This window comes from Rutidosis leptorrhynchoides, chromosome 6 (assembly GCF_046630445.1).
Source record: "Rutidosis leptorrhynchoides isolate AG116_Rl617_1_P2 chromosome 6, CSIRO_AGI_Rlap_v1, whole genome shotgun sequence".
Lineage (NCBI taxonomy): Eukaryota > Viridiplantae > Streptophyta > Magnoliopsida > Asterales > Asteraceae > Rutidosis > Rutidosis leptorrhynchoides.
In genome coordinates this window covers 90437160-90464780 of record NC_092338.1, presented here as the reverse complement: position 1 = coordinate 90464780, position 27621 = coordinate 90437160, and the positions used below count along the sequence as shown (strand labels likewise).

Sequence of the window (27621 nt, the reverse complement as noted above, 5' to 3'; positions counted from 1 at the left end):
ACTTTGCGTTTGCTAGGCTGGTATTTTTGTTTGGTTATAATTGTATTTCGTTTAGTTGTCATAGCGTGACTCGGTTGGAGTTAATGTCGATTTGTGACGTTTTCTAGTTTCGAGCCCGCCCGATTTCATATTGTATGTTTCGATTTGGATCTTCATCTTTCGATGAAGGTGCCATCTATAAAGTTTTCGTTATTTTTGCCAAAAAAAATAAAAAAAATGTAAATCGACTACTACACTCTTCCAAATTATTTTTAAATGAGCTGATCTAAGGGTTCAAATTTATTCTCATTTCGAATTATTTCGTGCGTAATCATATAATGCTAATTTTTCATGAATTTTAGACCAAGCTTACAACAAACTTTGGGTTGAACGCTAAATCTTCTATATATTTCTTGTTGAAAGAACTCATGTCCCATTAATGCTATATACCGAGATTCATTTTTTGATCGTTCTATATTTTGCAAATTGTCGTTGCGTTTCATATAGTGTCGTTTTGCCTTCCATTCTCATGATCACAGGTCAATTGTTTTACCGTTGGGTTTTTTTTTTTTTCAAATCACGTGATCATGAGTCAATTGTTTTCAAACAAGAAATAAAAGTCTCTATAATATTTTCTTTAAATAATTTCTGATTAATATATTTATTTTAAAGTTTTATTCTTTTTCCTTTAATAAAATTGTACCAAATTTTTAAGTGTGTATTGTAATTCTAGACTACGGAAAAAGTGTGTATAATATATACATAACGAGATCATGTATTTATGCAGACAGAATTAATAAATTGTATAACCCAATAACATGTTTAACATATGAGTCCAAAAGTCCATCCTTTTCTAAAACCAATTGGTGATAGAGGGACTTCCCCTTAGACTTATATGCATACATTTATTTTGTCTCATGGCCGATGTGGGATAACTTCCCAACACGCCCCCTCACATCGAGGCGTGGAACGGTTGTAGAGATGGCGACACGATAGAGGCCTGACTCAATCTCTTTGTAGCGACGGCGGCACACACATGGGGGCCTGACCCGGACTCGCTTTGTAAAACCGTTTACCTAAGCTCTGATACCATGACAGAATTAATAAATCGTGTAACCCAACAACATGTTCAACATATGAGTCGAATAGTCCATCCTTTTCTAAAACCAATTGGTGATAGAGGGACTTCCCCTTAGACTTATATGCATACATTTATTTTGTCACATGGCCAATGTGGGATAACTTCCCAACATATGCAAACGGTTTCAATGCAATGCATGAGTCATCTATGCTACATCTCTGTACTGGAGAAGAAAGTTTGGTGAGACTTTTTGACGAAAAGGTGTAGGTCATTGTCAGTGGCGGCCGCGGCCGACCATTTGCAGCGGCAGTGACCGCAGACCAATTGTGGTGACGACGACAGTCCGTTCACAGTCGCAGTGAAGGAAAACCGAATGTGGTGGCGACAGCCTGTTTGTAGTTCGGTGATGGAAGACCACTTGCGGTGGTAGCTCATGAAAGAGCAAAAGCTGCATTGAATTCAAAAATTCATATATTCTATTCAAAATATTTAATCGTACATCCTAATAGTCAGATTGTGCGTCTATGTGTTCTCGACCACATATCCAAGATTCACAAAGATCCGGCGGTTAACTAATTAATGACGTCAATTCTCATGCAATTGCGCAGAGTATGAGGAAAGTGACGAATTTTTCTTGAATTGTCGTCATTTACTTTGTATAGTTACGTGTTTTCTTCAACCATGCCTAACGTGTGAGAATGGTAGGTTCATAAACAGGGACAAAGAGTAGCAGAATAGATGGATTAAATGGTGTGTTATTCGGTTCAAAAAACTAATGGATTAAACACTTTTTTGGAATGAAAAAAATAGCAAACAAAGCTAAGTTGCAATAGTTATGGTTTAAGCAATTTCATCTCCAAGAAAACAAAAAATAGGGTTTAGATCTTTATTACTCTAATACCAAAGATAGAAGTATGATCTAATATATCAACGAGCCTAATTATCAACTAATATATCGACTCACAAAAATTTAACTAACGAGCTATAGTTAAGCTCAAACGTATAAAATCAAGTTATCTTCTGACACAATTATCTCATACGATATTTTTATCGATAAAAATGATCTATAATTGCAACCCACAAAACCAAAGCTAAATTACTAGACATAACAACACATAAGGTTGCTCCCAATGGAGGAACTCCTCCTTCCGCCCAGCCTCTAGTCCAAGAGGACACCAATGGCAGCAAGGTGCCCAACCTCTAGTCCAGGGTGCCGCCCTCCTGTTAGTCCTCTTAGTGCTTTTGTAAAATATTTGAGGACGGAGTGTTTGTATTCATTGTACTTGTAGTATTATGAGCTGTACATTATTTAATTAAATAATATAAATGAGTCCAAATTTATTTGAGGGAGTATGTCATGTTGGTAGGTTTACCACGTGGTCCTCCATCGGGAGCACTCTAACTACGAATCTCTGTCTTACATCTTTGATTCATGAAACAATCACATAACTACGTATACACAATACAAGCAGGTCTTTATAAAACCACAAAAACCGACAAAATAAATATGGCCCACACGCAATATATAATTAATTACTCCATAATTAACTAGCTTATGGTGAACCACATGTGGTACAGTTGCAGGTGGTTGGAACAAAAGCACAAACACCAAATGGCTTATTTGGAAGCTGACAATCTATACCAAAACAACATGGCATGTTTGAGCACGTTGTGGGATCCGAAGCCATCACGCAGCACCTGCACTCCAAACATACTTGGAACGCACCGAGCTTACTCATCAGATGATCATCTATGACTCCCACCTGCATCAAAGGCTTGTACTCAGCTCGAACTTCATCCATCTTACGATGATTGAATTCTGCACCTACACCTGCAACTGAAATGATCAAGCATATATATTTCATAATTGGTAAATTGGTAAATATTATTATAATAAACTTGCCTGAATCAATAGTAGCATGAGTTATGGAAATAATAAGTAACAAGAAGGTGATTGTATGCTTTTCTGCAGCGTGACTCATGGCCCGACGAAGAGAGAAGTGATATTTTTTTGTGAAATAAACTTGTGTAGGCATACTTTAGTATATAAGGGTATGGATCTATGATATTGTAACACGTAAACTATGGTACCTGATCTCTTATTTGCCTAAAATGTTAACTAAAATTCTTATACTTATTCTCCATATTAGACATGACACAAATTAGAATAAAGAGCTTTTTTAGGAACATCCACATGCCTGCAAATAAATGATCAAAGTATGAAGGACTGGCCCAAGGCCTACCTCTTATATTACTCCGTCTGTCCTTATAAAGGCGAAGCCAGGATTTACGGATAAATGTGACATTTTTCTAAAAGTAAATATCAATATAAAAATTAGGGAATGTTAGAATTTATAACCAGTAATGTTGGTCATTAATTTACGATTTTTAATACACTATAATAGACATATGTAAAGAGTGGTGGCAAAGCATCCATATGCACCCCTGCTCCGCCTTAGCGTCTTTGTAAAATTCACATTTTATTACAGGTGGTACGTCCTAAAATAAGTATCAACTTGGTATTTCAATTGGTCAAGAAAGATTTTAATGGACATATATGTTACATGATTGGTGATCAGAAAGAAATTAATGGGCATAGATGATACTTGATTGGTAAAAATTTCTAAAATTGTGATTTGTGAGTAGATTTATAGTGCATATTTAATTTGTTTAAAGAAAGATTAGAAGAATAAGTATATAACTTTCTAGGAATCTATGAATGAATGATGAGATAAAGAGAGTTATAAGAAGAAAAAAAAGTGATACAAATGGAGAGGGAATCATGCTCTTTCCACTACCTGATATTGACATAAAAATAGTAGTACTAGTAGTAGTATATGTAATATATGTAATGTAATGTAATGTAATGTAATTTGTAACTCGTTCCAAAAATAGTGTCACAACTTGAGTATATGTGCACTTAGCCCATGAGCCCAAAAGTGTGGGGTAGGCGGATTAATGCCTAAACAAATTTAATATTCATCATAATTTCTGGGTGATATAATATAATGTTTATAAATTATATAATGATAATTACCAATTTTTTTTATGAATTTAGTTAGTATTAATCGGGATGAAAAATAATGTTTTGACCGAGAAAAAAAACGTCAATATGACAAAAATACCTTCACCCACCCCCTTTTGTGTTTGTGTGTGTGTGTGTGTGTGTGTGTGTGTGTGTGTTTTGGGTGTTGTGTGTGGGTGGGTGTGGGGGATGGGGGATGGGGGGGGGGGATGGGATGGGACCAAGAGGAACCAATTTCCTAAATGGGACAAAAAGTCTAACCGAGTTATACTATGATCTTTTGTAACCATTTTCCTTACCACCTCAAAATATGCTTCTAGTGAGGTTTTACAAAGAGACCTTTTGTGAGGACGTCAACACCCTTTACATTTAAAAGTGGGTGGAATGGAATATATGTGGTCCTGCAGATAAGGAAAAGCTGAAGACATGGGGAAAAATGAAACGTGACAAGAAAGGAGCCTCTTGTTGGCAAGGATGAAAATGTTCAGATCTAAACATCAGATACTCTTCAGCCTGCAAGTAAATATCAATCTGTCTAGTTGATTAGCCTTGTACCTCCGATTATGAGAATGCCTGTTTCCATATATGAATAGCTTCAGGTGTAAAGGTCTGTAAGGATGTCTCGAATGACGGCCTAGCGAATGTTGCGGAAACCGTGATAAATCAGAATGCAGTTGTGTCAATTTCTGATTTGTTACCAATTCCCAATACATTTCCTTCAACACTTTCAGTAGCATTATATATCTCATGAGCATGTCCGAGGTCGTGGACATGTATCCAATGTGCAGGACATGCCCCATGTCTGAGGCGGATGACATGCCCCTTAATTTAAGGTGGACACTTTAAAGTTTGTATATATTCAAAAGAGGTATGGATATCGATTTTGTTGTTTGTGCATTATGCAGTTCTTAGGTCAAGACTTCCAAGCGCACGTTTTTTGAGTGCCATCTTGTTGAGGCCATATGGTCTCGGATTAGCTCTTGGACGGACCAGGCTATCCCTTCGGTGGGTTCCTTTAATGCCCGGACTCGATGGATTGATAGCAGAAGATGAACTATGAAGATGAAGCCGCGATTTTAGCCATTGGTGCAGCGGCTCTCTGGATCATGTGGAAGCACATGAATGTATATTTATATGGTTATGGTTATGATGTTACTAAATTAAATGCTATGTTTGACCACATTCTATTGTATTCCTTCTTGTGGCTCAAGTCTAGAGGTACGATTGTAGTTTGTTGAAATTCATGGCTCATCAATCTTATGTAATTGTCTCATTCGCTGTCGATTTGCATTGATGAGAGCAAGTGAAGGGTCTGGTCTAGTGGTTGGCATCCAAATATTTTGACTAGAGGTTTTGGATTCAAACCTCTATAGCTTCACATCTTGAGGTGACTAGGGAAATAAACGGTCACCAGAAATCAAGAATAGCCAGTTTAGATCTTGTAAATTTGAGTAAAAATATACTCACCCCTCCGGATAAACTAATGCTTTAATATGACGTAAGTTTGTGTGTTCAGATTCGTCTTCAACTTGAGATGCTTTTAGAGAGACGGCTCGTCTTGCACATGAAACTTGTATACACGAAAACAGATGTTTCAGAGAAAAAATAAAATAAAAAATACCATAAGCAGAGTATGCAAGATGCTGTGTTGTTGCTGAAGTTGATCCTAGTATTTCCAGGACACTTTCTTGCCCGTTACCTGAATCTCCACGTTTCATTCAAACGAAAATTCCAGCAAGCAGCAATTTTCCAACTCTTGACGACTTACAGTTAGAAGATTCAATAAAACACGGTAGCTCTTAGGGCCGATTGAACCCTGATGTCTTCCGTTACGGATGTAACAAGTTATAGACATTTTGACAATCCAGAAGTCTTGAGAAGCTGATATATGAATCTAAAACATATAAAGTTCGGTCTTTTGGCTTATAATCTTGGTCTGAACTAGGTTTTAAAAAGCTGCGAAAGTCAATAAGACGTAATATAAATCCGTTGCCTTAATCACATCATCATCATATCATCATATATAGTTATATAAGTTGCCTAAAATAGAACGCTTAACTATTTTCAATTAAAGATACTATGAACACACAGAATCCTACAAATATGAAACTTATACTCAAAAGTCAAATCTGGCGAAACACAAAATAATATCACCATCTCTATATGTAAAATACTGATCCAAAGAGAAGCTTCTGTAAATACACCTTAATTTTTTTTGGATGCATCATATTCACTACAAAACCCGATGTCATAACTCATAAGAGCTAATATGTGGCCGCAAAAATACATATAGCGCGACTCAAGATCATCATACTGATTGGATATAAGCTATTTCAATATGGGTAACATTTAGGTTTCGAAAATCAGAAAAACTGAAAATATAAACTTGTAGATCCATCACCAAAGGATCTGAGACCTGCAGGCCTCACCAATGATCTGCACAGTGGACAAGTCCTTTCCCTTTCAAACCTGATCAATAACATTATCATCAACAAAGTAAAAACAATCAAACCTTTTTTATAATAATGTTTGTGAAGACTGAAATTGACCCTTGTAAACTGAAAAGCTCCATGTTACAATTTCAGATAGCATTTTAAACTAAGAGTTTGTAGATACACAAATCTAGAAATTGCTTTCTCCATAAAAGGTTTATTATAGTCGTCTTTCGTTAGTTATTCAGATAATGAGATTCAGTTGATTTTGCAATGCAAATAGCTAACTGAATTATCATTAGCAAACAGTACTGGAAGATCTCACTCGTATTTGGCAAATCAGCTTTTCTAGAAATTGGAACATGTCAGATCTTACGTTTACTGTAGTTGGAAGGTTATGGAGCTAAAGATACAAAGGGACCCATCATCTCAGTTAAAATAAAGAAAAAAAATTTAACTACAGTAAAAAAATTAAAAACATACCACTCTGATACACATTCTTCACAGAAAACGTGTTTGCACAGAAGGACGACTGGAGCATGCATTTTTTCTTGACAAATAGCACAAATGTCACCAACTGCATTGACCTGCATTTATCACAAGTAAGAATACACCAATTACATCTTTCGTTCTTCTCTCGTTACAAGCTTAAGCAGGCATATAAAGCAAATGATTTCTTATTTTGTTAGGATTTCTGCAAGGGTTTAACAGGCAGCGAATTCTTGGTCTGATTGAATATTCAAAACTGTAAATATATTTGATGATATTGAGAACGGAGCCTACCTGTTCAAATGTTGCAGAAGCTCCATAATGAATATCTTGACGAGACAGTGCCTTTAAAGCAGAAATGAATGATCGGACCTGTCAACATTATACGAAGTTAAAAAAATTAGATGCTAATTATAAAATGAGCCTATATTATTAATAAAGGCTACATGAAAAGAAGAAAAAAAAACAATTGGTATTTTCAGAGATGAACCTTATCAATGACAGAAGTGAGCTTGAATGTCAGATATAATCCAGTCATTAGTGACGAAAATAAGCTTCCGTATTCTTTGTTTAAAAAGAACCGATACCAGACTGGAGCAGGCAATAAGGCACGGTATAGCAGTAATAAGTATTCGACCAAAGTCAGCATTTGACCCTACCAGTGACAAATCTCAGGTCAGGAAAATAGTTATTTTAGCAAATAATGTTTCTCTTATCCATTCAATTCGGAATATAGTGCTGGTTTATGCATGGTAAGTGGTAACTCACCTGCTCTCGTCGATTTCGGCCTCTGCTATTCTTGTAATACATTAACAGAACACACTTCAATACCATTGTTGCTTGTCTGACCAAAGTATCTGAAACATACAGAAAATTATAAGGTATTTCTCCAAGAACAAACATCAAACATGTGACCCATGATTCTTATAAGAAACTCAAGCCCTAAAGTGCACCGAGTAATAAATGTCAGATGCTTATGCATGTCTGCCAAAGTACACGTGACATGTGACATCGTATTAGTATATTCCAAATGTGACATCGTAACTGGTGAAAAACTCATTTATTTGTAGCCCTGTAAACAAAGTACACGCAATATCCGAACTAAAAGTCTACTCTATCTGTATTCTAGAAGCCAAAAGGGTACTCATTGACAAGAACTAACCATTGACCATTACGATGAACATTGCATGCCAAAAAGGTGGTGTAGTTTTAGGAGGAATCATGACCAGTGAATAGAGAAGATCATCCTTGTGAAGCCACCAGTAAAAACCAGCCACGTGAAATGTAGACAAAAGAGAAAGGCTAACTAGAACTGATATCTTCCTCTCACCCTGCAGATAGAAGTCAGTGTCGCTTAACAACAGATTGATACCATTATCGAGCTCCTTGTCTGACTAATTTTTATTGTATTTTTGTGAAAGTTAAAATTTCACCTTGAGAGCTGTCTGATTGCGAAGAATATCATTTGACTTGAACATAAAAACAGTAATCCAGATTAAGACAAGAACACCTGCAATCCCTTTCAAAGAGAGTCAAAAGTTAGTAACTAGAGCTACGCTTAATAAATATTGGAAGTGATTAGGATGGTTAATGATATTAAATTAGAAGGTATTCAACCCCATTTATACAACAAAGCTAGATATATAATTTAGCAGAAAGCATCTTCTTAAGACTTAATTGTGTATTTTATAATCTACAATCATAATCTACAATCAACTCCATCAACTCTCTTTTATATTGTTCAACTTGCAATTAAATCCTGTCAGAACGAAAAATTTCAGCAGGTGCTCTCTCCACTTCGGGATCCGAAGTCTTATTAACAATCAAGGTAACTGTATCATGTTATTGTGTATTACAATGAAATGATTACATAGGTATATATAGAAAAGATATGATGGTACCGTATACGGTACACTAGCCACCGTATCGGTGGCAACCTACACCCATGCTTCCATTTAATCAACCTTCACAATACGCTAATTATTGCCTAAAGCATCTTATCTTCTTCACTTAGCCTCATGTCATCATTTTAAAATTATATATGAGATCCTTGTTACATTACATTATAATATCCTTTTTTTTCTTCCCTTGTTTATCAGTTCACATGGTGAGACATCTGTACCAGTGCTAAGAACTTCTATGGACAAAGGTCGACAACATAAACCCTTCGAAACAATCGCTTATGAATGTCCCAACGAAGGGATTCTAGTTTACTGTATGAGAAATAGTTTTACAGGATTACTTGGGCTCGTTTGTCATCTTAATCTTAATACAACATGTAAGGTGAGACGTCAGCCGATTTTAAAGTGTTCTTTAAACCAAAAGAAAGAATACGACCATGACATACAAATTTAAAAAAAAAAATACTGATATTAAAATACCTTCCAGATGTTGCCGAATAAAGACCACTAACAGTAACAAAGAGAACGGAAGAATCTGCTCGGCCCACCTGGCAGCCTGCTGTATACTTCGAGTATATCTTTGAATAGGAGAATCTCTACTACTATTATTATTATTATTATTAACCCCAACACCATCTGCAGCTTCCACATCAACATTCCCACTCATTGAATCTGAAGAACCTCTGATACTAGCAACACCACGATCACTTCTAGAATCACCCTGTGTATCCATTGTCGCTGCAGAAGATGTTCTAGATATCGACTGAACCAAAGATTCACTCTGTATATCTGTCTCTTCCCTAATAGAACCCCTGCTTCCACCCCTATCATGATCTTGTTCTCCACTACCATCAATCCTAATCGATAATTCCCCAGACGAAGAGGAATCATTCAAAATACTTCTATCATTAATCAGCCTGTCTAATGATGCTGAAGGACTAGCACTCTGTGCCTGCGATATTCCCATATAATCCAATAAAGGTGATAGCAAGAATCTTGAAAGAGAAAACTGATTGTTTCCATTGTGCCTTCCAAAATCATGATAACGATGATCACTAGCGCTTGTACTTGCCATAGAACCTCTACGCACATCACTACTATCGCCCGATGTTTCCATTCTGTTTAAAAACCTACTCCTAAACCTATTCCTAACACTATTTCAATAAACATGACAAAAAAATAACAATGATCAGTTGCAAACAATGGATACAACAATAAATATTACAAGTAGATAGACAAAAACGTATATTCGAACAAGCAATATAAAGCAAGAGCGAATTAGCACCAAATGCTTCCATATTCTTTAAAAACGTACTCCTAAACCTAATCTTAACACTTTTTCTCCAAAGAGGAAGGCACAATAATAAGTCATATAACAACTAGAAGATACATTCAATACAAACTGGTTGAAATAAACATAGTTACTACACGAATTAGACCTAATCGTGCAAATATATCATAATTGAATATATAAACTCGAAATGATCAGTATAAATTAGAAACGAGTGATAACACGATTAAGTATTAAATCGCAAGTGAGAGTGGTAATGAAATTAAAGTTAAGGAACATGTAAATAACAATAGATATAGCATGAGTTATTGCCTGGAAGATCGAAGCTCCGTTGAAAAAGTTATGAGATACTAGTAGAAATTAAGATTCATAGAGTGAGCCCTAACGAATAGCATAAAACTATCAGAAAAACGTGAGGCGTTTTCCTCTTTTGAGGAAGTGTACGCCGGACGACGGAGCATCGGAAAAACCGGCGGAAGTAGAGGTGGTCTGGCGATTGTTTATCTCCGAGCTAATTATTCGTTTTTATCACAGAGAAATATAGAGAGAATGTGTATGGATTTACACATTGATTTGATTAAACTAAAATGCTACAGTATCTCACTGGACACCCGTCCTTGTCACCCGATCCTGTGGATATCCAACCACTACGTAATAGATGACGAAGACCCGATCCTGTGGATATCCAACCACTACGTAATAGATGACGAACCTAAATGGATATGTATACGGATATGGATGAATCTAAATGGATATGAATATGGATATGGACATGGATGAAAAGTTTCATCCATAGATATATCCATTACCACCCGAAATACATATACAAATACATAAAGATAGATATATGTTCACATATTTACTATTACAAGTTCATTTATCGTTAGATTTATATTTTGCTTTCAACCTTATAATAAAATAACTATAATATATTACAATAAAACACGCATATCTAATAAAATAAACTTACAAATTTCATATTTAATTTTTCATAATCCATGTGTTATAGTAAAATTTAACAAATTTTGTTATATCTTCGACAAAGATTACATATTTTTATATGTAGATTTTAAATATGTCATGTTATATTTATTTCTGCTATACTACATTTTTATTTTAATCGCCTATTAGAAAATATCATAACATTTTTTAATATCCATTGGATATCCATTAACCCGGTTAATCCACTGGATATGGATATAGATATGGATATGGATGGATGACCTGAAACTAAACGGATATGGATATGGATATGGATGAACAAAAATTAAATGGATATGGATGTGGATACGGCATCACCCGCTCCATATCCGATCCATTGCCATCCCTAGTCCTGATATATACATAGATGCTATATTAAAATAGAAAGAAAAGAAAAAAATAAATAATTATGATCATATGAGTCAAAGTAGATGGCTAACAATTTAATGCTTCTATAAAAGTCAAAGACAAATTTGCAAGTTGATATATGGTGACAATATTTTGTACAGTAATCAAGTAGTATAAATAAGTGTTGAATGTAAGAATGAAAATTTGCATCATTTTTGAACACATACTTCAAGTACTTTTCATCCTTTCATTTCTTACTCTTGCATTACTATAATATCTATAGTAAGTTTAAATCACTAAAGGTAGTTATAAGCCTACTGAATTATAACACGTTATCAGCACGAAGTGCTCCATATAATCAAGGTTTATCTAAGCAAGCACGAGTCACTAATCAAGTTCATGATGTACACTACTGGAGTGCAAAATCAGTCAAATGGTGGGGATCTTTGTATTGCAGACAGTGGTACCACACACACTATACTCAAATCTAAAAAATATTTCACTAATTTTAAAGCAACAGAAGGAACGGTACATACTATATCAGGTCCTGCGAATTTAATAAAAGGAATGGGAAAAGCAAAATTCATGTTACCAAATGGTACAAATTTTCTGATAAAAAATGCCTTATTCTCTCCCATGTCAAAGAGAAATTTGTTAAGCTTCTCTGACATATAACAAAATGGATATGATTATCAGTCAGTGACTACAGAAAATGATAAATATTTAAGTATCGCTGACAAGAAGCATGTGATTGAAAAACTACCAAGACTTAGTTCTGGTTTACATTATACATATATAAATGTACCAGAAACACACATGGTAGTTAATGAAAAGGCATGTGATCCTGTAATGATCAATCTGTGTCATGAAAGATTAGGTCACCCAGGATCAACAATGATGAAAATAATAATTCAAAATACACATGGACATCCATTGACGGATTAAAAGATCCCTCATGATGCAATTATCCCATGTGCATCATGCTCACTTGGAAAATTGATAATAAGACCATCACCTCTTAAGGTTGAAAAAGAATCACCAATGTTTCTTGAAAGAATTCAAGGTGATATATGTGGACCAATTCATCCACCATGTGGACCATTTAGATATTTCATGGTCCTAATAGACGCATCTAGTAGATGGTCTCATGTTTGTCTATTATCAAGTCGAAACATGGCATTTGCAAAATTTCTTGCTCAAATTATTAAATTGAGAGCACATTTCCCTGATTATACTATTAAAAGGGTGAGATTGGATAATGCTGGTGAATTTACATCTCAAGCATTTAATGATTTTTGCATGTCTATTGGGATTGTTGTTGAACATCCTGTTGCTCATGTACATACACAAAATGGTTTAGCCGAATCACTAATTAAACGATTGCAGTTAATAGCTAGACCATTGATAATGAGAACAAAACTCCCAGTATCTGTATAGGGTCATGCAATTTTACATGCTGCATCATTAATTCGCATTAGACCAAGTGCAAGTCATACATATTCTCCCTTGCAACTTGCTTTTGGCCATCAGCCAAATATTTCCCACCTTAGAACATTTGGTTGTGCGGTTTATGTTCCTATCACACCACCACAACGCATTAAAATGGGTCCTCAAAGAAGGATGGGAATATATCTTGGATATAAAACATCTTCAATCATAAGATATATTGAACCCATGACGGATGATGTTTTTACAGCACGTTTTGCTAATTGTCACTTTAATGAAACATTGTTCCCTAGATTAGGGGGAGAAATAAAAAATAAAGAAAATGATGTTTCATGGTGTGAACCTCAATTAATGTATCTTGATCCTCGCACAAAAGAATGCGAGACCGAAGTTCAAAAAAATAATGCATATGCAAGAACTTGCGAATAAATTGCCTGATGCATTTACAGATACAAAAAGAGTGACTAAATCATATATACCAGCAGCAAATGCTCCAGCTCGAATTGAAATTCCAAAAGCTGGCAATAATGTCACTCTTGAGTCTTTGCCACGCCAGAAACGTGGGAGACCAATTGGTTCCAAAGATAAAAATCCTCGAAAAAGAAAATCAGCTGATAATGAGGTAAAAGAAAGTGTTCAAGAAGAACCACAAATCAATACTCCTTCTGCAGAGGAGATTGATGATGTCAATACAGAATTTTCAATCAATTATGCACATTCAAAAATATTATGAAATCGAAATGAAATGAAAAATCTTGATGAGATATTTTCATATAATGTTGCATATGACATCATGAATGATGGTGATGATCCATGAAAGGACCCGTTCATATACATTATAAACGAATCACAATAGTTGATTTCATTGCGAGGTATTTGACCTCTATATGATACATTTTACAAACATTGCATTCATTTTTAAAAGACAAACTTTCTTTACATCGAAAGTTGACGGCATGCATACCATTTCATAATATATCCAACTATAATTGACTTAATAATAATCTTGATGAACTCAATGACTCGAATGCAACATCTTTTGAAATATGTCATGAATGACTCCAAGTAATATCTCTAAAATGAGCAAATATACGGCGGAAGATTTCTTTAATACCTGAGAATAAATATGCTTTAAAGTGTCAACCAAAAAGTTGGTGAGTTCATAGGTTTATCATAAACAATAAAATTCATCATTTTGATAGACCACAAGATTTAAATATAGTACACCTATCTCGTGTACAAAACCATTTTTCATAATGCTTAGCAGAGTAGGTTCGTATCCTTTTCTCCCCCGTAGGTTGCCTCGCGATTTTTAAATAATCGTACACATATCTCGTGCACAAAAATAATACACATAACCTGTGTATAAAAATCATTCTCTCGATACATAACATTCAATTTGATTTCATTGCTCAATATGGTAACCGACCTTAACATATAATGCGCATCAATAATATCCCCAAAACAGAACATCTCGTCTGTATAATATATAAACTTCGAAGTACTAAACACCACGCCCACTAGCTCTTCCGTCTGGTGAACATTCTGGGTGGGGGTGTTAAACCCGGTAGCTACCTTTAGGATTCGCGTGAATTAGGGCCATACCCGATTCTAATTCTTAGGTTACCAAGCAATAATAATCAGGGGAAAAATATTCACATCAATTGGTGGCAATTATCATGTCCACATAATTCAATAATAATCCACAGAACTTCTGTCTGCATAATAATTCATTCGAAGAATGTTTTGCTTGTGTCTATCTCGTCAAACATTTATAAAAGCATTTCATGTATTCGCAGTTCAAAAATATATTTCAAAAGCATTTAATAAAGCAGTTGTAAAAACAGCGCATGTATTCTCAGTCCCAAAAATGTAAAGAGTAAAAGGGAATCAAATGAACTCACTGTACGATATTTTGTAGTAAAAATATGCATACGACAGAACTGAACAATGCAGGGTTGCCCTCAAATTCACGAACCTATATCAGTTGTATATATATTAACACATATAATGGTAATCGAACAATTTATATATTATGAGTGATGTGATTTTATATGTTTCATTGATTCTTTTATTAATATTAAAATAATAAATTTAAGATAATTTATTTGTAATTATAATATTTATCCTTCATTAATATTAAGAACTTATTTTAAGATTTATTTGATAAAAATATACATACATATACTATATGTATGTATAATACATATACTAATTATAATACATAATACTATATGTTATCATTAAAATGATATTAATTAAACTATATATATAAATTATATTAATATATATATATATATATATATTAATTAATATAATTTATATATATAGTTTAATTAATATCATTTTAATGATAACATATAGTATTATGTATTATAATTGTAATGTATTTTTAGATAAAATATATATTTGCAATAATAATAATAATAATAATAATAATAATAATAATAATAATAATAATAATAATAATAATAATAACAATAATAACAATAATAGTAATAATAATAGTAATAATAATAATAATAATAATAATAATAATAATAATAATAATAATAATAATAATAATAATGAGTAATAATAATAATAATAATGAGTAATAAGTAAACTACCTCATGGAAGTATCCCTTTAAAAAAAATGCTCAAGTCCGAGTTTGAACCCGCGACCTCCCGCTAACACAATAACATGTCCAACGATCCATCTGCTCTAACATTTTCTGATTTACATGGTTACATTAATTCTTTTAACTCCTACTAATACCATCTCCTTCACTCTAATTCCATCATCATCATCACATCACTTACTAAATCATTCTCATCATCATGTATCGTGTACCATTTCGTGTAATATGCATCATCTATTAAATTATCATCTATCATAATCACGTACATCATCATTAACATTTTCACGTCATCATCATCTTACATCATCTCATAAACTACTCGTCTGGCCTCAATTATTTCGGTTCACAAGCAGTTTCCAAGCCCATCAATTCAGCAGCCCATTTAAAAGTCAGAAAATTATTACGGCCCAACATCTTCATGATTTCTCGTTGTAACTTCATATAATTGTTAAGCCCAACAATTATCAATACCCGTTACTTAGACATCATCATTTGTTCGTTAATTCCTCATCCTCTTAATCATCAATATCACCATTAACGTATTATCTAATCATCATCAACATTTCTTAATCAAATGTCATCATGACTACCTCATTATTAACTCCTAATCACGCCTCATTATTATCATAAATCCTCATCATCAAACAAATCATCATCAACTTAACTTAAATATCATCATCCTTTTTACTTCGTTTAACCTCCTAACTAAAATTCTATGACTGATCGATCAAGCACAATCGAATTAGTTGCAGCTGTAGCAGCTAAATCCGAATGATAAAGACAGTTACAGTAGAATGGTATTAACATGTATCATAGCTAGTATAATAATATAATTCGGACCACTTTTTCTTCGGCCTTACATCATCCCATTTACGACCCATTCAATGTAATATATCCAGCTCACTACACAATTCTTGGTTGGTCATAAAGTTTATATCATGTCCCACTCCTAAATTATGTAAAGTAAAAGAACGTCCCTTTAATTGTCGGCCATGAAGAAAAACAAGGAACATGTTAAAGTGATTCCACTACTTTGATTTAAATAAAATTCGCTGGATTGATACCCTCAACAGCACTAGCTGTTCGGCAAAAATAATTATATCCGAGCTTTAATGGTATTTAAATGATGAATCTTAATAACATTTGTCGGCCACCAAGTAAACACGTCATACATGATAACCTAAAATATGTATATATATATATATATATATATATATATATATATATATATATATATATATATATATATATATATATATATATATATATATTCTTACGTATGATACACTTGACCGGCCTCAAGGTAATGCAGACACGACAAAAAGAATGAAAGGTTTCATATTTGTTTGAAGAAGAAGAAAAAAATGATATTAGAAACGGAGTAGCAGCAATACAGGCTGGTTTGATGTTTGTCGACAAGTAGAAGAAACACAGATATAGCAGTAGCAATGAATAATAGCGAAAATAATCATTGATTGTTGGGTTTGGGCTATGTGTGATGACTGAAACAGAAGCATAGTTGCAGCGGTTGAGTTGAGAATTGAACAGAAACAGTTCGATAGTAGTAGTAGTAGTTGTTGCATAAGGGAAGGTGTTGTGATGTTGTTTATCGTGGGTTAAGCTCGAACAGATACCATTGTAACAAAAATATATAGAAGGTTTATTATCGTTGTGTTATTCATCGTGGAAGGAACCGAAGACAAATAAAAGTGGTAATGGGTTCGTGGTGATTTCATGTGGTAGTCAATGGTGATTAATATTAGAAGGTCATGGTTAATCGTTCGAACCGAAATGGGAGTGGTGGTGAATGCCGAAGATAGAATTAGTGGGTTGAGGTGATTTAAACAGAAGAAAGAAGAAGAGCAAGGAAAATAAAGAAAATGTGATGGTGAATGTAAATCTATAACTATCTCTCCTTCTATGTGCTGTGTGTGTGTGTGTATATATATATATATATATATATATATGTATATATATATATATATATATATATATATATATATATATATATATATAGTGAGTGTTATCGTAACAATAACTAATCGAATTTTGTTTTTTAGGATTGACAGTGGTTGACAGAAATATTCGAGGCCAGAAGGAGAAGATAAGAAAAAATAAAGCAGATCGTGACTTGCAACTGAAATTGTTTGTATCATTGATTGGATTCAATTTGTAATCAGGTAAGAATCAATTGAAGTTGTTTTGTAGCTAGATTGGGTCGACAGGGTTATGCAGTAACAAGATTTGAAGGACGATTATGAAGTCGACATGTAACAGAACGTAGACATGATTCTTCAAACAAGAAGAAGAAAACAAAAAAAAATAAGTCAGATGTAACAAATTCGTACATTCTTCTGTTACTGATTCCTATTCAAGTTTGTTTTGTTCTTGTGATTAAATCTTGATTTGTACTAGATTAGAGCCCGAAAATCAAATTACTTACAGTAGGATTGTAACGTGAAACAGATTTTGATTCTGTGTTTGTTTTATTCCTTAGTCAATTAATCTAAATTCATAATTGTATAATTAATACAATAATACTGATTCATGTAATATATCTGTTTTTATATAACTGTATATATATCTGTATTTATATATCTGTTTTTACATATTATAATTAATCTTAGTAATTAATAAATATAACTATAATAATAATACTCTTAATATTATAACTAATAAAAATTTATTAATAATTTTATTATTAATGATAATGATGATAATAGCTATAAAATTTATAAAAATAATATTAATAATAATAATAATATTAATTGTAATAATAATACTATTAATTATAATAATACTAATATTAGTAATAATAATATTATAACAATTTATTTATATCAATTTCATATCTATATGTAGTATATTGAAAATAGTAATATTAATAATACTGATTTTAATATTATTATTACTATTGATAATAATAATGAAAGTAATGATAATCATATTCAAATTTGTAACTTGATTTAATATATTACAATTTATTACTATTTACCAATTATATAATATATTGAATTTTTAATATTTATTACATATATATATATATATATATATATATATATATATATATATATATATATATATATATATTACAACATATAATATTACAAATTATAAATTCCAATTACCATGTATATATATATACACACATATCTAATTTACAATTAATTGTCCGTGAATCGTCGGGAACAGTCGAAGGTCAATTGAATATATGAAATAGTTCAAAATTTTTGTGAATTAACATTATAGACTTTGCTTATCGTGTCGAAATCATATAAAGATTAAGTTTAAATTTGGTCAGAAGTTTCCGGGTCGTCACAATCCAGAACCAAAATCTGTCATGGAATGTCAAAATAGACATGATTGGGATCATTGGAAAGGAGCAATACGAGCTGAATTTGAATCGCTCAATAAAAGAAATGTTTTCGGATCTATCATTCTCACACCTAAAGATGTGAAACCTGTGGGATATAGATGGGTTTTTGTGCGAAAAAGAAATGAGAAAAATGAAGTTACAAGGTATAAAGCTAGACTTGTAGCTCAAGGTTTTTCTTAAAAACCAGGAATAAAATGTCCCGTTCATATTGATTATAAATGTTCCATATTAATTGATTTCGTTGCGAGGTTTTGACCTCTATATGAGACGTTTTTCAAAGACTGCATTCGTTTTTAAAACAAACCATAACCTTTATTTTATCGACAAGGTTAAAAAGACACCACTTAGATTATCCAGAAATGATAATCTAATAAATATCACACTTACACACTACCAATACATATTGATTTACAAATATTAATATGTTACAACAAAATAAATCTCGAATGCAGTTTTAAACAATATTATACAAGCATGTTGACACCAAATCTTGTCCATATAATAGCATGCAACAGCGAAAGCTCTTAATAATCACCTGAGAATAAACATGCATTAAACGTCAACAAAAATGTTGGTGAGTTATAGGTTTAACCTATATATTTATCAAATCGTAATAATAGACAACAAGATTTCATATTTCAATATACATCCCATACATAGAGATAAAAATCATTCATATGGTGAACACCTGGTAACCGACCTTAACAAGATGCATATAGAATATCCCCTATCATTCCGGGACTCCCTTCGGACATGATGAATTCGAAGTACTAAAGCATCCGGTACTTTGGATGGGGCTCGTTGGGCCCAATAGATCTATCTTTAGGATTCGCGTCAATTAGGGTGTCTGTTCCTAATTCTTAGATTACCAGACTAAAAAGGGGCATATTCAGTTTAATAATCCAGCCATAGAATGTAGTTTCATTTACTTGTATCTATTTTGTAAAATATTTATAAAACTGCATGTATTCTCATCCCAAAATATTAGATTTTAAAAGTGGGACTATAACTCACTTTCACAGATTTTTACTTCGTCGGGAAGTAAGACTTGGCCACTGGTCGATTCACAAACCTATAACAAATATGTACATATATATCAAAGTATGTTCAAAATATATTTACAACATTTTTAATACGTTTTGCTGTTTTAAGTTTATTAAGTCAGCTGTCCTCGTTAGTAACCTACAACTAGTTGTCCACAGTTAGATGTACAGAAAATAAAGCAATATATATTATCTCGAATCAATCCACGACCTCGTGTATACAAGCCTCAGGCTAGATCACAACTCAAAGTATATATAATATTTTGGAATCAACCTCAACCCTGTATAGCTAACTCCAACATTACTGCATATAGAGTGTCTATGGTTGTTCCGAAATATATATATATAGATGGGTCGATATTGTAGGGACCCGAACTTTTCCATGTTTATATATATTAATTGAGATTGATATTTACATGATTAAATATTTCCAACATGTTAAGCAATCAAACTTATTAAGACTTGATTAATTGAAATATGTTTCATATAGACAATTGACCACCCAAGTTGACCGGCGATTCACGAACGTTAAAACTTGTAAAAACGACATGACGATATATATATGGATATACATATGGTTAACATGAGATTATGATAAGTAAGTATCTCCATAAGTATATTAACAATGAGTTATATACATATAAACAAGACTACTAACTTAAGGATTTTGAAACGAGACATATAGGTAACGATTATCGTTGTAACGACATTTAAATGTATATATATATCATATTAAGATATATTAATATATCATAATATCATGATAATATAATAATTTAACATCTCATTAGATATAATAAACAATGGGTTAACAACATTAATTGAGATCGTTAACTTAAAGGTTTCAAAACAACACTTACATGTAACGACTAACGATGACTTAACGACTCAGTTAAAATGTATATACATGTAGTGTATTTAGATGTATTAAAATACTTTTGGAAGACTTCAAGAAATATATCAAAACACTCATACTTAATGAAAATGGTTACAGTTACTTTCCCATTCTTTTCTTTCATCAAGAATTCTAGTCGTATTCTTACCCGTATTATACACAGCTTCAAAACGTACTTACTATGGGTATATACCAATAGGAACTAGCATGGGATTCCACTCTTGATTATGTCATGTATGAATAATCAATTTTAACTTCTACCATGAGCTAGTCAACTAACTAGAACTCCTTTTAACCCCACTCACCACTCACCAATTACCACTCATCATTCACTCCATTTCACTTCCAATTCTCTTTCTAATTCTCTCTCAACACACACACACACACACTATTATGAACGTATTTTTCCAGTAGTTAATCATCATCTTCATCAAAAATCACTTCAATAATCAAGTTATAATCATCATAGGAAGAACACTTCAAGAACACTTCAAAAATCCCTTCAAGTTTACTAATTTACTTCCAAGCTTTCTAATCCATTCCAAGTAATCATCTAAGATCAAGAAACCTTTGTTATATACAGTAGATTATCTTTCTTATTCAAGGTAATATTCATATTCAAACTTTGATTCAATTTCTATAACTATAAACTATCTTAATTCGAGTAAAAATCTTACTTGAACTTGTTTTTGTGTCATGATCCTACTTCAAGAACTTTCAAGCCATCCAAGATCCTTTGAAGCTAGATCATTTCTTGTCATTTCCAGTAGGTTTACCTACTAAAATTGAGGTAGTAATGATGTTCATAACATCATTCGATTCATATATATAAAACTATCTTATTCGAAGGTTTAAATTCGTAATCACTAGAACATAGTTTAGTTAATTCTAAACTTGTTCGCAAACAAAAGTTAATCCTTCTAACTTGACTTTTAAAATTAACTAAACACATGTTCTATATCTATATGATATGCTAACTTAATGATTTAAAACCTGAAAACACGAAAAACACCGTAAAACCGGATTTACGCCGTCGTAGTAACACCGCGGGCTGTTTTGGGTTAGTTAATTAAAAACTATGATAAACTTTGATTTAAAAGTTGTTATTCTGAGAAAATGATTTTTATTATGAACATGAAACTATATCCAAAAATTATGGTTAAACTCAAAGTGGAAGTATGTTTTCTAAAATGGTCATCTAGACGTCGTTCTTTCGACTGAAATGACTACCTTTACAAAAACGACTTGTAACTTATTTTTTCGACTATAAACCTATACTTTTTCTGCTTAGATTCATAAAATAGAGTTCAATATGAAACCATAGCAATTTTATTCACTCAAAACGGATTTAAAATGAAGAAGTTATGGGTAAAACAAGATTGGAGAATTTTTCTCATTTTAGCAACGTGAAAATTGGTAACAAATCTATTCCAACCATAACTTAATCAACTTGTATTGTATATTATGTAATCTTGAGATACCATAGACACGTATACAATGTTTCGACCTATCATGTTGACACATCTATATATATTTCGGAACAACCATAGACACTCTATATGTGAATGTTGGAGTTAGCTATACAGGGTTGAGGTTGATTCCAAAATATATATAGTTTGAGTTGTGATCAATACTGAGATACGTATACACTGGGTCGTGGATTGATTCAAGATAATATTTATCGATTTATTTCTGTACATCTAACTGTGGACAACTAGTTGTAGGTTACTAACGAGGACAGCTGACTTAATAAACTTAAAACATCAAAATATATTAAAAGTGTTGTAAATATATTTTGAACATACTTTGATATATATGTATATATTGTTATAGGTTCGTGAAACAACCAGTGCCCAAGTCTTACTTCCCGACGAAGTAAAAATCTGTGAAAGTGAGTTATAGTCCCACTTTTAAAATCTAATATTTTTGGGATGAGAATACATGCAGGTTTTATAAATGATTTACAAAATAGACACACGTACGTGAAACTACATTCTATGGTTGAATTATCGAAATCGAATATGCCCCTTTTTATTAAGTCTGGTAATCTAAGAATTAGGGAACAGACACCCTAATTGACGCGAATCCTAAAGATAGATCTATTGGGCCTAACAAACCCCATCCAAAGTACCGGATGCTTTAGTACTTCGAAATTTATATCATATCCGAAGGGTGTCCCGGAATGATGGGGATATTCTTATATATGGATCTTGTTAATGTCGGTTACCAGGTGTTCACCATATGAATGATTTTTATCTCTATGTATGGGATGTGTATTGAAATATGAAATCTTGTGGTCTATTGTTACGATTTGATATATATAGGTTAAACCTATAACTCACCAACATTTTTGTTGACGTTTAAAGCATGTTTATTCTCAGGTGAATATTAAGAGCTTCCGCTGTTGCATACTAAAATAAGGACAAGATTTGGAGTCCATGTTTGTATGATATTGTGTAAAAACTGCATTCAAGAAACTGATTTCGATGTAACATATTTGTATTGTAAACCATTATGTAATGGTCGTGTGTAAACAGGATATTTTAGATTATCATTATTTGATAATCTACGTAACGCTTTTTAAACCTTCATTTATAAAATAAAGGTTATGGTTTGTTTTAAAAATGAATGCAGTCTTTGAAAAACGTCTCATATAGAGGTCAAAACCTCGCAACGAAATCAATTAATATGGAACGTTTTTAATCAATAAGAACGGGACATTTCAGTTGGTATCCGAGCGTTGGTCTTAGAGAACCAGAATTTTGCATTAGTATGTCTTATCGAGTTTGTTAGGATGCATTAGTGAGTCTGGACTTCGACCGTGTTTACTTGAAAAATGATTGCTTAACAAATTTTGTTGGAAACTATATATTTTTAACATGTGAATATTATGTGATATATTAATCTCTTAACGCGTTTGATATTATGTGATAGATGTCTACCTCTAGAACAAGTCCCATTGACTCACCTAATAATAATGAAGAGTCAAATGTAAATTGGAATGATTCGTGGACTGATTCACAAGTTCCCGAAGAGGAACCGGAAGAAGAGTCGGAACCGGAAGAAGAATCGGAACCGGAAGAAGAATCGGAACCGGATGAAGAAATAGAACCGGTGGGGGAAATAATAAAATGGTTAAGTAAAAGAAAATCCTCAACCAACCGACCAAGGTTAATTATGGTCAATGGTGTTTCTGCCAAGGAAGCAAAATATTGGGAGGATTACCAATTCTCCGATGAATCGGATTCCGACGAGAATTCCGATGATGTTATAGAAATTACCCCAACTGAATTTAAAAAGGCAAAAGAAAATAATAAGAGAAAGGGCATAAAAATAGAGAAATCTAATTCCAACCCCGATGAACTTTATATGTATCGTCAACCCCCGAAGTCCTTAAGTTGTAACAATGACCCGGGAACCTCTAAACCGCCAGGTTTTTCTAAACCAATGTGGATAACGACGGCTCGTATTAGGGGAACATCATATATCCCTAGAAACTTGGCAAAACGAACCAAAACCGAAGAAGAAGAAACAAGCGAGTCGGAATAAGATAGTTGTATTCGTGTGGTGTAATATAAGTAATATAGTGTGCTTATGCTTTATGATATATGTAAAAATTGCTTGTATTAATAAGTATTTTTTTTTATGAATCTAACTCTTGTCTATTTTACAGTATAAAAACACAAAATGGATAGACAACCCAATATTTTAAGAGACCTACCCGGAGACATGATTGATGAAATCTTGTCTAGAGTCGGTCAGAATTCTTTGGCACAACTATTTAAGGCGAGATCAGTTTGTAAGACATTCGAAGAACGTTCCAAGAATGCCTTGGTTTATAAAAGGCTTTCGTTCGAAAGATGGGGGATATCACATTGGGAAATCCATAAGTTACGATGTGTTTACTTTGACGCATATACTGCGGGGAACCCAAATGCTATTTTACGCAATGGGTTAAGAAATTATTTTGACTCAATATATCCGAATATTGGACTTCGTGATTTAGAAAAAAGCGGCTAACATGCAACATAAAGAAGCATGTTATGCTTACGGATTAGTAATGTTCGTTTCTCACCAAAGTGAGAACAAGAACATCGGGCTACAACTATTAAACAAAACGTTCCCACAAGTGACGGAGTCGGTAATTGGGGTAAGAAATGAGGTTTTTAGATTGTTACGGGACTGTTGGACATTACGTAACCCTCGTCCCTTTGACGACGTTACAACACGCTGTCTTATCAATGGCCATAACGGTTATGTTCCACAAGACCAAGGATGGGAAGTAGTCCTAGTAAAACCAGAATGCATGACTTGTTTCTGGACGTATGAATTACGTGTCTTTATTGCCTTTGCTGAACGACTTGTGTACTAGCTAGAATTATCTTCACAACTATCTTGTATCAAAGTTATTGTGTGCTATATTTCATGCTTTATGTAAAATAAGCGGTATTGTAAGTTTGTAAAATATTGTATAAAAGTTTGAACGCGAAATATTATTATAATCAGTTTTTCATATAGAATTGTAGTAGTTGAATTGTATATTAGCTACTAAGTATGAACTTAACGGGTAGGTACTACCCGAATTTAAACTTATAAAACGCTAATATGAAGAAAAAGCTTTTATAAATGAGTTCATATTATGCTACGAAATACTATTAACTACTCTTAATATTCTGTATGATTAACTTGTTCCATTTGACTATTTTGAAGGAAATGGCACCGACTACTCGACACACCGTGAATATGAATGAAGACGAATTCCGTACTTTTCTAGCTTCAAACATAGCCGCAGTACAGGCTGCGCTACATACCAACAATAACCTTGGATCTAGCAGTACAGGAAATCGTGTAGGATGCACCTACAAAAAATTCACTGCCTGCAAACCTTTGGAATTTGATGGAACCGAAGGACCGATCGGATTGAAACGGTGGACCGAGAAGGTCGAATCGGTGTTTGCCATAAGTAAGTGTACTGAAGAGGACAAAGTAAAGTACGCTACGCATACCTTCACAGGTTCTGCGTTAACATGGTGGAATACCTATCTAGAGCAAGTGGGACAAGACGATGCGTACGCACTACCGTGGTCAGCATTCAAGCACTTGATGAACGAGAAGTACCGTCCCAGAACCGAGGTCAATAAGCTCAAGACAGAACTTAGAGGGTTACGAACCCAAGGATTTGATATTACCACGTACGAAAGACGATTCACAGAATTGTGCCTATTGTGTCCGGGAGCATTCGAAGATGAGGAAGAGAAGATCGACGCGTTTGTGAAAGGATTACCGGAAAGAATCCAAGAAGATATAAGTTCACACGAGCCCGCCTCCATACAACAGGCATGTAGAATGGCTCACAAACTAGTGAACCAGATTGAAGAAAGAATTAAAGAACAGACTGCTGAAGAGGCCAATGTGAAGCAAGTCAAAAGAAAGTGGGAGGAAAACGGTGATAAGAATCACCAATACAACAACAACAGCAATTACAACAATAATCGCAACAATTATCCCAACAATCGCAACATCAATCGCAACTACAACAAACGGCCCAACAACAACAACAACAACAACAACAACAACAACAACAACAACAACAACAACAACAACAACAACAACAACAACAGCAACTACAACAATCATCCCAACAACAATAATAACCGCAACAACAACAACAACAATCAGAAGCAACTATGCCAAAGGTGTGAAAAGTATCACTCGGGGTTCTGCACCAAATTTTGCAACAAGTGTAAAAGAAATGGTCATAGCGCGGTGAAGTGTGAGGTCTACGGACCAGGGGTTAACAGAACAAAAGGAACAAATGGTGTCGGAATGAGTAATGGCGGAGCAAGTAGTGTCGGAGCAAGTTATGCCAATTTAGTTTGTTATAAATGTGGAAAAACGGGCCACATTATTAGAAATTGCCCGAACCAGGAGAACACGAATGGACAAGGCCGTAGAAGAGTTTTCAATATTAATGCGGCAGAGGCACAGGAAGACCCGGAGCTTGTTACGGGTACGTTTCTTATTGACAATAAATCTGCTTACGTTTTATTTGATTCGGGTGCGGATAGAAGCTATATGAGTAGAGATTTTTGTGTTAAATTAAGTTGTCCATTGACGCCTTTGGATAGTAAATTTTTACTCGAATTAGCAAATGGTAAATTAATTTCAGCATATAATATATGTCGGAATCGAGAAATTAAACTGGTTAGCGAAACATTTAAGATTGACTTGATACCAATAGAGTTAGGGAGTTTTGATGTGATAATCGGTATGGACTGGTTGAAAAAAGTGAAAGCAGAGATCGTTTGTTACAAAAATGCAATTCGCATTATACGAGAAAAAGGAAAACCCTTAATGGTGTACGGAGAAAAGGGCAACACGAAGCTACATCTTATTAGTAATTTGAAGGCACAAAAACTAATAAGAAAAGGTTGCTATGCTGTTCTAGTACACGTCGAGAAAGTACAAACTGAAGAAAAGAGCATCAATGATGTTCCCATTGCAAAAGAATTTCCCGATATATTTCCGAAAGAATTACCGGGATTACCCCCACATCGATCCGTTGAATTTCAAATAGATCTTGTACCAGGAGCTGCACCAATAGCTCGTGCTCCTTACAGACTCGCACCCAGCGAGATGAAAGAACTGCAAAGCCAATTACAAGAACTTTTAGAGCGTGGTTTCATTCGACCAAGCACATCACCGTGGGGAGC

At 33.5% G+C, this 27621-nt stretch overlaps 1 protein-coding gene across 2 annotated transcripts; it reads right to left on the bottom strand.

Moving 5' to 3' along the window:
* Positions 1 to 6215: 6215 nt before the first annotated feature.
* On the bottom strand, positions 6216 to 10741 carry LOC139851910 (uncharacterized). Of its 2 annotated transcripts, none has more exons than XM_071841109.1 (9): positions 10511 to 10741; positions 9388 to 10061; positions 8440 to 8525; positions 8169 to 8337; positions 7775 to 7863; positions 7497 to 7661; positions 7301 to 7378; positions 7001 to 7104; positions 6216 to 6554 (listed from the first exon to the last, which is right to left on the bottom strand). In XM_071841109.1, the coding sequence occupies exons 2-9, from the start codon at positions 10022 to 10024 to the stop codon at positions 6449 to 6451; spliced, it is 1434 nt and encodes a 477-aa protein (XP_071697210.1). In that variant the 5' UTR covers positions 10025 to 10061; positions 10511 to 10741; the 3' UTR covers positions 6216 to 6448. The 2 variants fall into 2 exon arrangements, with proteins under 2 accessions (XP_071697210.1, XP_071697212.1); XM_071841111.1 differs by having other exon boundaries at positions 8440 to 8516.
* Between the last annotated feature and the right edge of the window lie 16880 nt (positions 10742 to 27621).

Coding starts and splice junctions, on each gene's coding strand:
- LOC139851910 (XM_071841109.1), bottom strand. CDS start 10,024: ATGGAAACATCGGGCGATAGTAGTGATGTGCGTAGAGGTTCTATGGCA. Junction 7,864..8,168: donor GTTCATCGTAATGGTCAATG/GTTAGTTCTTGT, acceptor TGTATGTTTCAG/ATACTTTGGTCAGACAAGCA. Junction 7,662..7,774: donor GCCGAAATCGACGAGAGCAG/GTGAGTTACCAC, acceptor TGTCACTGGTAG/GGTCAAATGCTGACTTTGGT.